This window comes from Saccostrea cucullata, unplaced genomic scaffold, assembly GCF_032062105.1.
Source record: "Saccostrea cucullata isolate Sc308-1 unplaced genomic scaffold, CSIRO_AGI_Scuc_v1 ctg7320, whole genome shotgun sequence".
Taxonomy (NCBI): domain Eukaryota; kingdom Metazoa; phylum Mollusca; class Bivalvia; order Ostreida; family Ostreidae; genus Saccostrea; species Saccostrea cuccullata.
This window is the reverse complement of record NW_026929843.1, coordinates 50,292-68,302: the sequence shown is the minus strand read 5'-3', so window position 1 is coordinate 68,302 and position 18,011 is coordinate 50,292. Positions and strand designations below refer to the sequence as shown.

Sequence of the window (18,011 nt, the reverse complement as noted above, 5' to 3'; positions counted from 1 at the left end):
CTTTTTAAGATGCTTTGGCTAAGAAAATAATTCATCAATTGCAATATATATCAAATTCTATTTTTGTTTATTTTACCTCATGTCCTGTTCTGTCAGGGGAGAGAACTCCATCTTCCCAATCTCTGATTACCCCTTTGGCAGTCAGCCTATGCAGCATCTAAAAATAAATCAGAATCAGTGGCTAATATTCTATATAACAGTTCATCAAAAGCCCTGCTGAATTCAAAGGAAAAATAAAAATCATTAGAAAGGATGTCTTATAAAATCTTGATGGTAAGAATTGTTGTAATTTATTGCAAAAGCCTGACATTCTATCAGCCTGAAGGGGATTTTATTTTTGTCTGTATTTATCTGTGAGTTGTAAAACTGACCTTGCCCTTTGTGACACTAAGGTCAGAGGTCGACACAACTGTTGATATCTCTTGACCTCCAACCTCTGCTTTCAGAGTTGCCTGAAATAGTAAATTTACACTGTCATTCAGTTAAGTTAAAATACCAATAAAACACAAAATATATTCACTAAACAAAGCACTTCTCTTTCATTGGTGCATAATCTAACCAGAAGTCTCTGTCGAGACTGAAGCTCTACTGGTTTGAACTTATAGCAAAGGAAGAGAAAAGTACTTTAGCAGCTGGGATTTGAAACTTAATTTACAACAGCAATGAATAGAATAATGATCGTTGATAAAGTCTCTTTATGTTCTGAGTGTAGTCTACTTGTGTGCCAAGTTATATTGAAATCAGACCAAAACTGTAAGAGGAGTAGCATTTTGAAAGAATTTCACAGAAATTTCTATTTTTAGTAACCACGGCAACACCGTTCATCGAAATCAAAAACCGATACACAGAATTATGTATTTTAGTGTAGTCTACTTGTGTGCCAAGTTATATTGAAATTAGACCAAAACTGTAGCAGGAGTAGCATTTTGAAAAATTGTTTACAGACAGACGGACAGCTAGACAGACGCCGGACGCATTACTATCGCATAAGCTCTTCTGGTCTCTGACCAGTAGAGCTAAAAAATAATGGTCCCTGTAACTTTAAAAATTATCAGTACCAAAAATGTTGATTCAGAACTAAATTATTCTAACTTTTTAACTATAAAACTCAAATTCAAGGCCCAAAAAAATTATGGATTTCTTTTGAACAAAATACATGCAATACAAACCATGTAACAGTTGTCCACAAAGCCATAAATGACTTGTCGGGACCCACTAAACAGGGCGGTTATTTGCTGCGGAGCTTGGATGGGAGCAGGGTGCTGGTCGTCATGGCGCCAATCAACAGATACAGAGGTCAGCACTGGCTGGGCAGCTTTCTGTAACTGGGACTTGACCTTAAAATAGAAAATGTTGGATTGATAATCAGAGAGGGGGAATTGGAATATGGAGGGGAAAAAACTGCCATTATGCTATCTTAATTTGTTTTTTTAATTTGAAGACAAAATATTTACCTTTTCCTCCCACTTGGATTTGAATTTGGAGTCGTAAAACTCAAATGACCCTGCTCCTACTCTGGCCACAGCTTTCAGTAGGTGACGATTGGCCACAGAGCTGTAAATATGATATGAAAGAAATAAACTTATTAATATGCTTATATAAAACTGTTACAGTAACTGAATTAAATTAAATTCTATTAAAATTAATGCAAAAAATGTTAAAATAATGAACTCCCCCCCCCCCACCTCCTGCTAATCAATGTTACTATATGTACATGTACACTGTTTAATATTTTTTTTCAAACAAATTCTATAGAAATATTTTCTGACATTACCTGACCCCTAGTGTAAAGACTCTGGTGTGCTGGTAATTTTGGGAGATTTTGGACAGAGTTGTCTCCTCATTGTTAATATGGCCATCAGAGATCAGGAAGATATTCCTAGTGTAACTCTCTGGTTTTAGGAGGTAGTAAGAGTTCAAAGGTCGACAAAGTTCTGTGTTACCTTCCTCTGCTTGCAGCCTCTGAGAGAGAAATCAAAAGAAAAATTAAAAATTCAAATACAAGCAGTACTTCATAACTGTATTGTTCAATTTCACTGATCAATTTGAAAGTGGTAAGTGTTTTAAAATTTTTATTTCTTGCCTGTATGAACTGTTTTGCTGATTGTATGTTAAATTTACTGGCCAGCTGGCTGGACGGGAAAAGCTCTTGGAAAGCTGCAACATACAAAATTCAACAGAAAGATGACTTAAATTCTAAATTTAAAATGAATTAAAATACTTCTGCATATTTTATGTTAATATAAGATGTACAGATCAGGGAGATACCAATTAATTCTTTCAACAGGCAAAGTATGAACAGCTAGCTACATGTACTAAAAATTTATATGCAAATTACCTGAGAAAAACAATTTTAATTTTGTTAAAAGCTTAATTAATTTCTTGCTCCCAAAAATATACTGTAGACGTACTTTTTCCACGTGGTCATTATTCCGCGGAATCTCAATTTCTGTTTAATCCGCAGGTATAAAATTACGCGGATTTTCTAGATTGTCTCTATATGTGCCTTACATTTATATTAAGTACGCTTGGACAAATTTCCGCGGAAAAATTGTAAGCGAGTACATTGCGTAGATTAATACCACGCGGAAAAAAGTACTTCTACAGTAATTGTGTGCATACAATGTATCTCAAGGAATAAAGATCACTTTGCTGTAAGCATAGTACATATACTCATTATACAATGTATGTAGGATTGCTATTACTGTTTTTTTTTTATAACTATATTAATTCTATTCTGTCTAAAATCATTTCCCAAAATGTTACCTGTTCCAAAAGACACCACATTAAATCTCCAGCTGGACTCCATGAGGTGTAGGGTCAGGAGAGCCGTTTTCTTGGCTTGTTGGAGGGCGGAGCCTTTCATGGAGTTGGAGCTGTCAATCATCAGAATGACCTCGACCTCTGACTCCTCCTCCGCCTCAAACTCAGGGTAAAAGGTCAGCATACAGGCCTGATAATTAAAAAAGTAAACATATCAATGATTAATCTAATGGTGATTAACTTACAGAATATTAAAACTCAGTAAAAATTTTGTGAGACTAGCCTCGGTGTCATTAAAAATTCAATTCAAATAAACCAAAATGCATTTATCTTAGACTTTCTGCAGAATTGTACCATACATGTATTTCAAGTTAATATATGCTTTGCTGAAAAAGGAAGTTGACACTAATGCAACGCATATGTCTTCTATCTAATTTAAGCTTTTTAAAAAACATTACAATAAATCATCATTATCCTCTTAATCAAATAAATATGATCAATTTCAAAGGGTAAGTTTCATTAAATCCCTTTTACTTGCAGTTGTACTTAATGCATTTAACCATTTATCAAGCTTATTATCTTTCAAATGAAATAATACGCCCAAGGTAAAATGATACACAACTTTAATAGAATACCTGTGAATCTTGGCCTTCGTCGGATTCCACCCACATCCTGGGTACGTGGATCTCAGCTAGACCAATCAGAAGCTGGAAGCCATCTTCTATTGTCTGGTCCTCCTTCATCTCGACCGTGGCTTTAGTGGCCGTTCTCTACAGAATACAACACCCTTAATGTACTCACCCTCTGGTGTATTTATTTATTGTACTTTTTATTTATCCTCCTGAGGTTGTACTCATTGCACTAACAACAGAAGGTATAATTTTTAAGGTGCCATCACCATATTATCATTTTGATATAACACTGTTTCATAATATTAACCATTAAAAAAGAAATGTTTTATCACTTTCACTATTATTTTTCTGGAGATGTGAAAATAATAAAATGCCATAGGTCTAATGCAATAGTACATTGTACTTTTCATTAAAATTCACCAGACAAGTGTAGTGTGAGGGTTTTACCTTTACAAGAATTTTGTGAGTAGGACATTCCAGACTTCTGATGTCAAAAGGCATGTCAACATAAACCTGTACACTGCAGTCTGTGTCCTCAACCTGTACTGTATCCCAGTCCTGAGGAGGAAAATCAGACATCAAATATAATCATTCCTCATATCATTTAGCACTGTGTATCAATTAAACAATGAAGTATGATTTACCACGCACATGAAAAAGGAACAAGTTATATCAACATGACAAAATAAAAACCAAACTTTCTGAAAAAATACTCAATAACATTTCAGTCTATAGTTTGACTTCCTTAGTATTATCATCTGTTCTCATACAAAAGCACAATTCTGATTCAATGTTTTTCAATGAATTTAATAAATTAATCTACAAAAAACTGCAGGTATTCATTCCTTTTCCTTTAAAATGCACAAACCTTGTCTTTGAATTCTGGGGCGTCGACATACTTCTGTTTCCATGGCGCCACGCTGCCTGGGAGTCGGAAGTTGATGAGTTCCCCGTCGACCTGCAGCTCTGTGACGTAGGTTATCTTAATGATGACGGTAGCCTTAGGGGGGAGGTTTCCCACACTCACTGTGAATACCTCCTATAAATAGACCAAAGAAGCGGATACATTAAGCTCCCATATTACTCCAACAATTAAACTATGTACAGGTTATCATATTACTTCAACGAAAAACTTAACGGAATATACCTGGTATATTCATAATTCAAAAAAATGCATGATAACAAATGCTCATGATCAATATAAAATCATTATGAGACATATAAAGACACAAATCTTATGAAATTAAAATCTTATTATTAATCCTTGTTAATTAAAGGTTCTCTGTTCATTGGAATATAGAGAACAAATAAAACTCACTGACAATGCATGTACCTAGTAATTGTTTGCTTTTCACCCACAACAGTGACAAAAAGCCCAAGGAATTTGAATTCATGATTTTCCCCCATGATTTCTGACTTACTGGCGTTTCCTCATCTTGGTCCATTAGATACGCCCCGTGCCCCTCTTTGATGGCCTGTTTGTATTCTTTGTGGGCGGTCTCTTTCTCCTTCACCTCCCCTATGATGTGTTTACCGTTAATGAAAGCCTCGAATCCGCAGACGGCGGCCATGTCATCCAGAGGGAAGACGTACTTTGCTTCCAGAGCTTTGTCACTACTGTTATGGTACTCTTGTAGAACCACTACCTGTTGTTTTCATACAGAAGAATAGGTATTAAACAAACTTGCAAATATTAATCTAATAATTTCACTTTGTTTGACGTATTCTAGCCTCTGATCAGTTACATGTAATATCTAAAAAGCTTCGCAGATTATAAAGCGTAAACTGACACAAACAAGGTTATATACAATACTAAATTCATGTTTATAAATGGAGTCATATTTGAATCTGAGTATCTTTGTATATTGAGTATCTATAAAATGTAAAATAAAGAACTGCAAAGTAATCTCTTATCTGATAAAACATAATAGGAACTTAATAATAAGAAAGGACGTTCACGTTTGACTAATTCACTTTGGCCTACATTACCTCTCCTGCCAGGTCAATCAGTTTGGCTCTGATGTGGGCTTCTATGAGGGACACAGGCGTGTCATCATTGGAAACCAGTCCAACCTTGACCTTGGTCAGAGGGTCAGTCACATTTTTCACATCACTGATATCTGAAAAATGAACAAATTATTGTATATGTATTCACTTTCATCATGAAGAGATTTTTATGAATGTCAGAGGGCACAATAAACACTTTTTACTAATCCTTTAGAAACAATTTTAAAATTTTATCAAACTATATTGAATTGTACATGTATATTTAGCAAAATTATGTAATAAAATTATAGGGTACCTGACATATTGTATAACAAAAGATCAAACACTGAACTAACCGACATCTGTATCTGAGTCAGTTGTCTCCCTTTCTATCTCCTCCTCCATTGATAACTCCCCTGGTATCTCCCCTCCCACGGTAAACTCCACCAGATAACTCAACATCTGCTGGTCTGTACTGTACACCACATACTCATCATCCTGTCACAAAAATGGAGAAAATGTACACAAGAGGAACAAGGTATCAAAGTTAAGCAGGCAAAGATATTCACTCTAGTGTAACACTGGTATGCACATTTATGCTGAAGTCATCTTAATACTGACTTGTACAATTCAAACATCAAACTGTTACTGCATGGGTGGCAATTTATTTTTTTTCAAATTTTATTTTGAAAATAAATGATTCTAGAAAGAATAGGTGGGGGGTATGAAGGCTGAAGAGAGGGGGTGTTTGTGGGGACACTCTTTTTTTTTTTTTGGGGGGGGGGGGTTACACCATTATATAACACTAGTACTTGTTTTACATATGACAATTTGCCTTAAAAATGTCCATCACTCTATTTCAAAAATATATTAAAATTACTTCAGTCACAAGAAAATCCTTATCATTTCTATAACATGTAACTGGGGAGGAAACCTCATCACTTCATTAACACACCGTAAAATCTGATTCTAAGTCCTCCGTCGCCGCCACTCCATGAACACTGTTGTAGCCACTAGGGGGCTCTGTGAGGTCCCGCTGATATTTATAGACATCCAGGGTATTCCCCAGAGCCACCAGGTTTACCAACATCATTCTTGTATTCCTTGTTTTACTTGGCTTTGAGTATTTTATGCTTGTGCTGGACAAAGAATGAAAACATAAATCATGAATTTGCTTTTTAATTAAGACATTAATTATTTATGTTCTATATTCCTACTGTGACAATTAAAGTTCATCTTTCAAAAGACTGGATGGCAATTAAGCTAACTATCCTTTAAACATGAGAAGAAAATAATGATTTAATAACTTTCAAATGAATGTAAGAATATTTTAGAATTCCCTTTATCCTCCCTTATTTCTTGATTTTGTGGTTGTCCAAAGCAATAGTGTGGGTACAGTACTTATCATTCATTAAATATAATAAATTTGCAATATGAGATTGTTCGAAATATTTTATATACATCCTGACACTGGCATTTGATTGAAATACATCACTTCAAGTAAAATTTTCTGTTTTTAAATAAATCTTACATTGTCATTACTATAAACAAACCTAGCAGAACTGGCGAAATAGATTCCATTTCCCAGCATTCCCGGGTCTGTTCTCTTCCCTCCGTAGTCATCGACGACGACCTTTGGCATCAGGAGACCTCTGATAAATATCCAATCAAGAGAGTCAATACTGGGTGCTTGTAAGTTTAAATTGTTAATAAAGCAAAAAATGATCTAGTCAAGAATAAATTTATCAATAGCAGGCAAGCTCACTTTATCCCATATCTAGTTTTCAATGCTGTTACACATGAACATTACATAAATGAATATGCTTCAACTGGCATCAAAGGTAATGTCTAGCATTCATTACCTGGAGAGAATTCCTACAAAGTTTTCCACATTGGATGCATGAAAGAGAAGTCTAGAATTTAAGTCTGCCCGGAACACCTCACTCTCACCAGGACGATGAACGGCATAAACATTCTGTACATTTAACTTATCTTCACTGAAACAAACAGTAAGCAATAGGTACACAAAATATGAAGCTGTGACATTTACAATAAATTAGCTGCCATCTAGGTTGGATAACATTTTGGCTTTAACTCAACATTCAGGCCTTTCAGAATCCACACTTACCCAGTAAGATAAGCAATAATGTTACAAGAAACTAATCACCAATTATGAGATTTTACCACTTCCCACCACTTTACTCTAATATTAATTTTTAATATGATAATCTTTGACTGTCTTTAACACTAACAGACTCAAGAGATTATCTTGTCTGACTACTATAATTACAAGTTTGAACATACTTATACTACTTTGATTGAGGATGTTTTTGACCAGTGTTGGAAGACCCCCAGGGATGTGTGTGTTATCTGACATCTAAGGGTTTTGTACTTGTGATATGACATCTGAGGGTTTTGTAATTGTGATATCTGACATCTGAGGGTTTTGTACTTGTGATATCTGACATCTAAGGGTTTTGTACTTGTGATATCTGACATCTGAGGGTTTTGTACTTGTGATATCTGACATCTGAGGGTTTTGTACTTGTGATATCTGACATCTGAGGGTTTTGTACTTGTGATATCTGACATCTGAGGGTTTTGTACTTGTGATATCTGACATCTGAGGGTTTTGTACTTGTGATATCTGACATCTGAGGATTTTGTACTTGTGATATCTGACATATGAGGGTTTTGTACTTGTGATATCTGACTACTATACAGGTTTGTACTTACTCCTTAAGATTGAGAACGTTTTTGACTGGTGTTGGTAGACCCCCGGGAACGTGAGATATCTGACATCTGAGGGCTTTGTACTGGGCCTCCGTGTTCCCCCTTGTAGACCAGTCTGTAGCTTCACTCACGGACACCACGTCCTTAATCAGCTACAACACAAAAACCACATCATCTCAAGACTGTCTCAATATAATATTAGCCTGTTATTTTAATAGACATTTTCAGGTACTGTTCTTACATAACATGTGTCGGCTTCAAGAAAATCGACATGTACATTGAACATTATGAAAATTAATTTTTTTAACAATTTTTTTTTTATCAGTCAAAGACACTTCAAGTAATGCATAAATGATTGTCTTTTTCTTACATAGTACATGTAGTACAGTCATGTAAATAAAGCATTGTTGATTTCCATGTCAGAATACAGATCCTAGTCTCCTAGCACAAAGAAATTCCATATCAAGGACATGCAACTAATTCAATAACACATTGTACCTGACAAAGGTCCAGTTTCCTGGCCAGCCATGACAAGGTGAAGGTCGTGGTCTTGTGCTGGGGATTGTGGGGGAGCGTGGAGTAGAACTCGGTAAACAGACTCTGTAGCTTACTCTCATCTGATTGGTTCTCCTTCATCTCAGACAAAATGGCCGTCGCCTTCTCAACCTAAAATGGAAGTGATTAATCTAGCATTTAAATGGTTTGAGGAGTTTTCTAGAAAAGTTAATCTTGCATTGTCAAGTTAGAAATATGGATGACAGATTAAATTAATGATGATAATCTGCTGCTTTTACATATGAAATTTGACTAGTTGTTGCTCAACTACAGACTTTTAAATAACAAATGAATCTATTGTCACAATTTCACTAACTATATGAAGCTAATGATATATTTATAGTGACCTCACATAAAGATCTGTTTCAGTGACTGTAGTGACCTACTTACCTGATCTGTAATTACATTGACCTTGTTCAGTTTCAGTGACATAACTAACCTACTGATCTGGTCTCTAATGACCTTGACATACTGACCTGGTATTGTATCCGTGACTGTAGTGACCCAATGACCTGGTCTGTAATGACTAGGGGTGTGCAATATTATCGATATATCGGTATATTGCAATATTAAACCCAACGATAATATATTGCAATATATTTTTTCAATACCGGTATTGACGATATGCAAACCGGAAGTATTACACAAATGCTAAATATGGTGTATTTGCAGTTGTAAAGTTTGTTTTTGTTAGTAAATAGACATTGCAACAGTGTGTAAAAGGTAAGCATGGAATTAAAAGGATTAATTATTACAATCATCACAAGGATTATGTTGAAGATTCAATTCAACAACACTTAATTTTTTCCAGAAAACTTATACTCTGGTTTCGTACTTTTCTTGATCAAAATGGCGGACGAAAAAAATGTTATAAACGATGTTTAGCCAGTGTAGGTTTGTGATGCTTAAATATTCTGATTCCTATGTCTGAGGACACATACCACGTTTAAAAAAAAAAGAAAAGAAAAGTTGAGATATGACATAAAACAACAGTTTCTGAATTTTTACGAAGTTATTTTTTTAAGAAAAGGAGAACATGTCGACTGTCTTAATTTTACTCGAAAAATATGTCGATTTCTTACACAAATAACTAAGACACTTTGACAGGGAACTAAATAAACAGTGAACAGCAAACATTATCTGACGTGAAATGATCAGATATGGTATTTTAAGTTTATAGATACACTATTTTTCGGTTCACTTCAAACTTTACATGAAATGGACAGCAAAGCAATATATTGCAATATTCATCGCAATATGCCATCAAATATTGCAATATATCGCAATATAGTTTTTCTGGCGATATCCACCCCTAGTAATGACCTTGACCTACTGACCTGGTCCAGTTTCAGTGATTGAAGTAGCCTACTGACCTGGTCTAGTTTCAGTGACTGTAGTGACCTACTGACCTGGTCTAGTTTCAGTGACTGTAGTGACCTACTGACCTGGTCTAGTTTCAGTGACTGTAGTGACCTACTGACCTGGTCTAGTTTCAGTGAGTTGATTGACCTTGACCTACTGACCTGGTCTAGTTTCAGTGATTGTAGTGACCTACTGACCTGGTCTAGTTTCAGTGATTGTAGTGACCTACTGACCTGGTCTAGTTTCAGTGATTGTAGTGACCTACTGACCTGGTCTAGTTTCAGTGATTGTAGTGACCTACTGACAGTGATTGTAGTGACCTACTGACCTGGTCTAGTTTCAGTGATTGTAGTGACCTACTGACCTGGTCTAGTTTCAGTGACTGTAGTGACCTACTGACCTGGTCTAGTTTCAGTGACTGTATTGACCTACTGACCTGGTCTGTTATGACCTTGAACTTCTGACCTGGTCTAGTTTCAGTGACTGTATTGACCTACTGACCTGGTCTGTTATGACCTTGACCTACTGACCTGGTCTAGTTTTAGTGATTGTAGTGGACTACTAAGGATTTCCTCTATCTCGCCCCCGGCTTCCTGCCAGATGTGATGCATCAGCTCCTTCACAGGGGTAGATAACTCTGTATCCTCCATACCATACTCAACCATCATCTGAATGTTATAAGAAAAATATTAATTCAAAGATTCAATTTATCACATCATATTTTTAAACTCTGTACCATAATTGCACTCTGAATAAAAATATTCTGAAAGTAAAAATTACTTGATTGATATATTCACAGCTACATATAAAGTCAACTGTATTTCATAATTTTGAAACACGGTATGATTATATGATTTCCAGTAGGATATATAAAGTTAAAAGATACATTGCATACAGTATCAATGGCTCTAGTCCATCTCTATATCATTCTGAAGAATGATATACCTTTTGAAATTTCTTTGATCCGATATGCTGACATGGGGGTTTCCGACAGACAGTCATGCTATTTGGGGACTCTGTCATCTGTTTATAGAGGGCGCTAAACACACTCAGGGCTTCCTCTGACGTCTGTACAAATCGGAACTCTCTAGTGCCACTACCTGGCTTGTCCTGGAAAATTAAGCAAAAAATAATCTGTGATTGTATCCCGGTCTCCAAAATTCAAAATGTATTAAAATGTTAGAAGCTTAAGTACATTTATTAAGCTCAATTATCATGTTTACTCCTTTTATACATTAAATTTCAGTTACACATGACATTTCTTTTTCGAGATGTGAACGTCCCAAAAGGGTTTCTTATGAAATTTAGAAAAAATAAAAAAGATTCATAAAACTTTTAATAGCTATGTGCCTATGTTTTAAAGCATGTGATAAAAGGAATCTTTATGCACCTTAACATGTTTAAGGCTTGTGAATAAAAAGAAAACACAGAACTCATTGGATAAAAATTATATCGAACAATAAACCACTGACAATCCTATATTTGTTTCATATGTTGGTACTACACACCTGTACTTCCTGCACACTGCCCTGGTGAGAACAGATACAAAACCTAGGAGACTGTTCCTTGTTGTCAAGGGGAATAACTCTTTTTGATACATGAATCTCCAGCACACAGAACTGGGTTATTTGTGTCTTCTTGTCATATTTCTGTAAAATACATAGAAATATCTCTTAGGAACCTTAATTATTCATAAATTAGATTGATTTGTCTAAAAATAAATATACTGGTATTTCAATTCAACATCATCGAAAAAATATACCAAGACCTATTTTCCCTACTACAGAAAATTATGCAGATGAGTAATTCCTAAAAACTTGGTAAATGTAACATAAGATAATCACTTATGATAATTTTGAATTCCTAGAGCATCTTCAGTTTATAACTGACCTGAAGCATGGCGAATTTGGCCAGATCACTCCCATTGTCATACTGGGGCATGTTTTTATCCCCCTCCTGCCAAACTTTCACAGACTTGGGGTTAAAACTAGACACCATTTTCTTCTTTTTCCCCTCAGGTTTAGGTCCTGATTTTCCAGCTTTTCAAAAAGAAAAAAATAATAGTGTTATCATTTGATGAATTCAAAGAGTTTATTTAATATTAAAATGTTGTTTTTATTGTTATTAATTTGCAATAAAAATTTAATCAACCATCAATCAAAATATCAAAACTGATCTTTCTAAAATTATCTGTTCTCTTTTTTCATGTTTAGAATTGTACAAAAAAGAACCTGACATGGAAATTTATTTTAGCCATTACCAATTCCTTCCTTGTAAAGCCAAATACAGATCTAAACCTGCAGTTTTAACAACTAATTAACAACCCAGAATTTAATAAGGATGTAAAAAAAAAACAATGACCAACCAACCTTCCTTCCTGTACTGCAGAAAGTCAAAAACAGCTGTTGAGTTTCTATTTTCATTTTTTATTTGTCCTTACCCATTATTTTGCCGCTGCTGAATTCCTGAGCCTTTGTTTTCCCCACAAGGAGATAATCATCAGTGTTGAGTTGCTTCCCTTGGTCAACACAGTCAAATATAAAATCGAGGCTCACCACTGGGATTCGGAATTTCTCGGCCATTTTACATTTGTAGCTGACGTCAGCTTTCTCTGGATCGTTGAGCACAACATGAGTACTCTGTAAGAAAAGTCAGTATTCTGAATGCATAAATCTTAGAAAATGCCTTTCATTAAGCAAGATTCTCAGCTGTCCTATAAACTTGGGCCCCTTAAAATCCCCTATTCCAAATGCAAAAACATGCATAGTTTCTTTCTGGGGATTAAAAAAACTTTAAAACCTTTCTGCTACATTATGGACAATTTAAATCATCAGTTTTGTACACTTCAACACTTTTACAAAACTAGACACTTTATTCATGCAGAAAATTACTATAAACTGTATACAGGGAAATTTTTGTGCCCCTTTTTTATGCCCCTTTCACCCTTGTCACTAGTGAGCAAATTTAAATGGAGTGTATTCAAAGAGTACAGAAAAAATTCTTAAACTGAACTGTGACTGGGAATTTCAAATGGGGCAAAATTGTTAGCAAATATAAACATGATAAAAGGGTGAAAATAACATGGACACTTGCAAAATTTATAACCCTCTTTTTAGTATTAATTTGATATGCATACCTTCTTTGTTATACAATGTAGGAAATAATTCCACCATTGTTTGTTATGGTTTTTCTGACTTCCTGTTTCTTCTTGAAACCGACGCTGGTGCTGAGGTCAAGGACAACCTGACAACCAGCAAACACGCCCTCTGTTGTCATGACGATTTGTTTAAACACGCCTACCTCAATTGTAATAAAGACAAATATTAAAGGTCATATTTTTAGTTTTTCAAGTTTTCAAAGATTCAATTTATTTTGAATTTTTTTTTTATCATTTCCACAGTATACAACTATAGTGAACATGGTGAAAATGGTCTTATCTGACACTTGAACAATCTGTTTGCAATTTATGCAACCTCTATTTTTAGTCTCATTTGATTGTTTCCAAGTTCTTTCCACTTGTAACAGTCAGTTAAACAATTAGTTATGAGTTGTAAATAGTGAGGCTATGCTCCTGTATGTACTGATGCTAGCTACATCTCCTAGAAAAAAATTCTTTGTCAGTTATAATGCTTTCATTCTTAAAATTATAAGTAAATCTTGTATTATTGTTAAAGCCACATATTTTGGGTTGAAATATAGTTGATTTTTGGTCATACATTCATGTATAATTGAAAACAGCTCATCTGGATTTGGACACAAATTAAATCTGTGTTTCCAGTAAGATGTTTGATCACCATTAGGCAGAATACCTTTTGTTGTTTTGATTGTAACACATAACTGGTAAGGATATTTCCAATTTTGCCCAGGTTTAGGTTCAGGTTTAATCCTGGTCTGTAAATACATTTTAGGCTATGCTCCTATATTACTGGTGCTATAACCAGGATTCTGATTTGCAATGAACATGCATTGACTCCTATGGGAGAGAAATTGGGGAAAAAGCCCCCTACCCCCGAATAGGTCCATACAATGCTCTAAACTAAGCCATCTGGCTACTTGGCAAAATCAAATCTGTCATACCACCATACCCCCTCCCCTTCTTCAATAGGTGTAGGCACACTAACTGGACACCAACCCAGGCTCTTCCCCTGCAGGCCTCTCATCAGACAGGTTTCACGGCAGGTTTCACTGTTATTGTTAAGCATGAGTGTTAAATGTTAGATCTCTGGTGTTTCTAAACATTGTACAGGGTTATCTGGCCACTGGTGATTGAACCCATCCACCGTGAACCCAGAATTACAAAAAGTACAGGGTTTTAAAAGAAGTAAAATAGTGTATCCTCCAAAAGGTCTAAAAAAGAAAAGTTTTGCAAAGATGAATTTTTAATTGACTTAAAATAAATTACAAAAGTGAAAAGCATTTACCTTTTAATTTTTTGCATTAGGATAGTGCAAAATAGTCCTAATGTTCAGTCCCTAGTCCATTTTTCCAAAATTGGAAGGGGTATTCCCCTATCTCTTACAAACTGACGAACTGCGTGGTTTTTCAAAGCGCAATGGTATTGCGTAACAATATCACCGTATACAACGGGTAACGCGGGGGAGTCGCTTAAAAGTATGGGGGAGTCGTTTTCAACGTATGGGGGAGTAGATTTTCACCGCTTCGGAGTCAGAAGAGATGTGGGTCACGTCTTTTTTCGGTATTTATTAAATGTATTTACACAAAAGAAATAGCCCACGGAAGGTAGCAATAGTTAAGCTTTGTCTTGGTCATTTATTCGTCAAGCATATACGTCTAGTTTTCTCAAACACTTTGAAACTATTCGACAGATTTCATATTTACGTTGATCGAGTGGTTAAAATGTGCATGATTTGCACAATCTACGGCTTGTGTAGGGATTCCGACAGTTAAAACTGCAAAAGCAAACGTTTATCTTTAATATGCATCAATTAAAAAGTGTCTAGACTTTATAGAAATAATAATAAATACATTTTCTCTTCAGACTGTAATGGTAACGTAGGGGGGAGTCGTTTCTGGAAAAACACAACGCATGGGGGAGTCGCACAGTTGAATACTACTATCATTTTAATTTTCAACTTTTCGTTTGCTAAAGGCTTCCTTACACTTTTTTAATAATATTAGTAAAATGTAACATGCATTAAAAAAATTGCTCAATATATGCAATATGTACAAGTAAAACTTCCCTATTGTGAAGTACATGAGCATGCATATACCAGTACTTCATATACTTTACTACATGTACTTAAGGAATCACTGTCTAGTTAGGAGAGTATGCCAGGGCATCAACAATAGTGGGAAACATGGAATAATTTGCATAATGGGCGAAGCCCGTTATGCTTAAATTATCCCATTTATCACTTTAAAAAATACACTAATATATATTTAAATTACATGAGGACTTCCATGCCAATTTCAATAGTCCTCATTCAATGACGTCAAACACCTAGGCAGCCGCACGAGATTTGCATGCACATTTTGCCTCCTTGGCGTCAGACACAGAGACAGATGCGCACGAGATTTGCATGCATTTTAGGCCTCCTTAGCTCCTGACCTATCGACCTGCCTAATTAACATTCCGGCAGAATTATCAAGGAATAAACTCCGACAAATTTCAAAGAGTTATCGCAGAGAAAAAAAATTAGAAATGGAAATATATTGTTTTAGTTTCTGCACGGATAAGCAGTGGCATATTTCAAAAATTTCAGCACTTTAAATTAAATACATGTACCGTTAGGCAGTTAATGTCGAAGAAAAAACTATAAATATTGAAAAGAGGGTAGGGGTTAGGAAAGGGGACTTTAGCTTCGCCACATTCCTTCAAACATAACATAAATAAATTCTTCTAAAGAATATATTTTGGAATGAGGACATGATATTTAAATATTTTATAGCTCTTAATATCATTAGAGCTTCAGACTTTGCCCTTACCCGGAATAAAAATTTCACGAAACAGGCACGTAGTATGAAGAACCTTCTGGACAACGTTTTGGTGCAGAATAGTTATATTTCCTAATGTATAAATAAAATTGTAACCTCATTCTACAAACCATTTTTCTTGCTTGTTACAAATTTCAGGTAAGTTGTTTATAATTCTTTTTTTTTTCCTTTCTTTTTTTGTCATTCTTTTGAAAAATTGTTGTTGTAAAAAAAAAATTGCTAAAAAAATATAGTCTTTCTTTATACTGTTTTCCTGAGCGGTCAGATAAATCACTGCTTGACTGTGGAGCGAGATGTTGGACCTGTCGATGAGATATTGCACTGCAGTGTGGGTGGGGTCAGCTGTCAGAAATTTACGGAAATGACCAAGTTTAAACTGCAGTTCGGGCAAACAAAATTTCATGATAGTAATATCATAGTAAACAGTAAAAGTTATAACAAATCATTTATCGAATGTGTTCTCGGTCGAAAATGCGTTTTGTCGACCCCGCAAAAACTATGTGCCTTCGGCCTAACAGCCTCGGGCAAACAGTTTGGTTCTTCGATCGGTCCGACAAAACGCATGTTGCCTGTGGAACCCTTTCTATGAATATAGTACTGGTCGCCCCTTTCAAAAATTTCGTGCCTGCGAAAGAACATTTCATGTACTTGTGCTCATTATACATGTACACGTATGTCAACTTGCAGTTTAAATGCCGCATGGATAATCAGGGAACACAAAACAAATATAATGAGAGGCATCTTTTTGAATACTAGTACATGTATTTCTTTATTTCAATTTACGTGTCTTTAATTTGATAAATGGTTAATGGGTGTGCATTTCAATGATTTAAAATATTAGTTACAAGAAATTTACAAGTTTTTAAAGTGTGAAATTCTTACTTTATTGAAATATTTTTTTAAAGAACACACTGTTTTCCTCTACTGGTATGTAACAATACGTCATTGTATGTATTCACAAAAGTGCTAAAAAGGAGGGGGGTCATATTCTGAGGAACTGTATATACATGTACCTGCGAAAAGTTAAGGGAGGGTATCAAATAATTAAATGTATACAGTGAAGAAATATTTTGGTATTTGATCTGTTTAGAGTTTGCAGTTAATTATTTTTACATTTCTCTCTTTATTTATCATATTGTAGACATACATTTCCAGCGCTTGGGGAAATATGCATTGCAGTCCCGTCTTCAGGATGTTAATATGTATATTAACATATGTGTATAAACCCCAGATTATCCAAAATATTCTTATTTAGCGTACTAATTCGTTGGTGCCTGACGATGTGTTACTTTAAATGATAAATAAATGATTTGATTATGAATGTTATATGTGGACCAAATTGAGAGCATATGTATAAAAATTTAACCCCCCCCCCCAAAAAAAAGTCAAGGGGCGGGACTGACGCACCAGAGCTTTCCCTTTTTCTAAGAAAATACTGATTGATATTACAAAATTTCCTATATCATAAATCTGGTTGTCGTCTTTATGGAGAGGCTGTCAATGATGAAAGTGAGGGTTTGTATTCTTTTTGAATTTTTGAGATGTAAGAAAAATACATATTAGGAGGGGGGGGGGGTCTTGTTCCCTAGCATATGTGCTCCGAAGATATATAATCTAATTGAACATGTATATTGCTGCTTTTTTTCTAGAACCTATAAAGCCACAGAAAACAATCCCTTGTCAAAACTTCAAATTATAAAAGAATTAACCAAACATCGATTTCTAGATATCTTTGAATAAATAAAAATATATTGGCAGTTTTTGCATTAGACTTTATTTTGCAACTCCCCCATACTTTGTGTTTTTTCAGACACGACTCCCCCCTACGTTACCATTACAGTCTGAAGAGAAAATGTATTTATTATTAATTTCTATAAAGTCTAGACACTTTTTAATTGTTGCATATTAAAGATGAACGTTTGTTTTTGCAGTTTTAACTGTCGGAATCCCTACACAAGCCGTAGATTGTGCAAATCATGCACATTTTAACCACTCGATCAACGTAAATATGAAATCTGTCGAATA

General features: G+C 35.1%; 1 protein-coding gene across 1 annotated transcript in view; it reads right to left on the bottom strand.

Annotated features, from left to right (window-relative positions):
- LOC134282308 (protein mono-ADP-ribosyltransferase PARP4-like) overlaps positions 1-13,337 on the bottom strand; it is a 30,950-nt gene extending 17,613 nt beyond the window's left edge. Inside the window, exons 1-24 of the mRNA XM_062764712.1 lie at positions 13,168-13,337; positions 12,472-12,668; positions 11,922-12,070; positions 11,540-11,680; positions 10,977-11,141; positions 10,562-10,699; positions 8,613-8,780; positions 8,118-8,266; positions 7,244-7,378; positions 6,935-7,033; positions 6,337-6,520; positions 5,738-5,879; positions 5,385-5,515; positions 4,817-5,041; positions 4,264-4,434; positions 3,843-3,953; positions 3,399-3,533; positions 2,767-2,953; positions 2,084-2,157; positions 1,775-1,962; positions 1,455-1,554; positions 1,170-1,337; positions 372-452; positions 77-157 (exon numbers count right to left, since the gene is read on the bottom strand). Coding sequence (XP_062620696.1) covers positions 77-157; positions 372-452; positions 1,170-1,337; positions 1,455-1,554; positions 1,775-1,962; positions 2,084-2,157; positions 2,767-2,953; positions 3,399-3,533; positions 3,843-3,953; positions 4,264-4,434; positions 4,817-5,041; positions 5,385-5,515; positions 5,738-5,879; positions 6,337-6,520; positions 6,935-7,033; positions 7,244-7,378; positions 8,118-8,266; positions 8,613-8,780; positions 10,562-10,699; positions 10,977-11,141; positions 11,540-11,680; positions 11,922-12,070; positions 12,472-12,613 — 3,264 coding nt within the window. The 5' untranslated portion in view covers positions 12,614-12,668; positions 13,168-13,337. The remainder of the gene's footprint in view (positions 1-76; positions 158-371; positions 453-1,169; positions 1,338-1,454; positions 1,555-1,774; positions 1,963-2,083; positions 2,158-2,766; positions 2,954-3,398; positions 3,534-3,842; positions 3,954-4,263; positions 4,435-4,816; positions 5,042-5,384; positions 5,516-5,737; positions 5,880-6,336; positions 6,521-6,934; positions 7,034-7,243; positions 7,379-8,117; positions 8,267-8,612; positions 8,781-10,561; positions 10,700-10,976; positions 11,142-11,539; positions 11,681-11,921; positions 12,071-12,471; positions 12,669-13,167) is intronic.
- Positions 13,338-18,011: the final 4,674 nt, after the last annotated feature.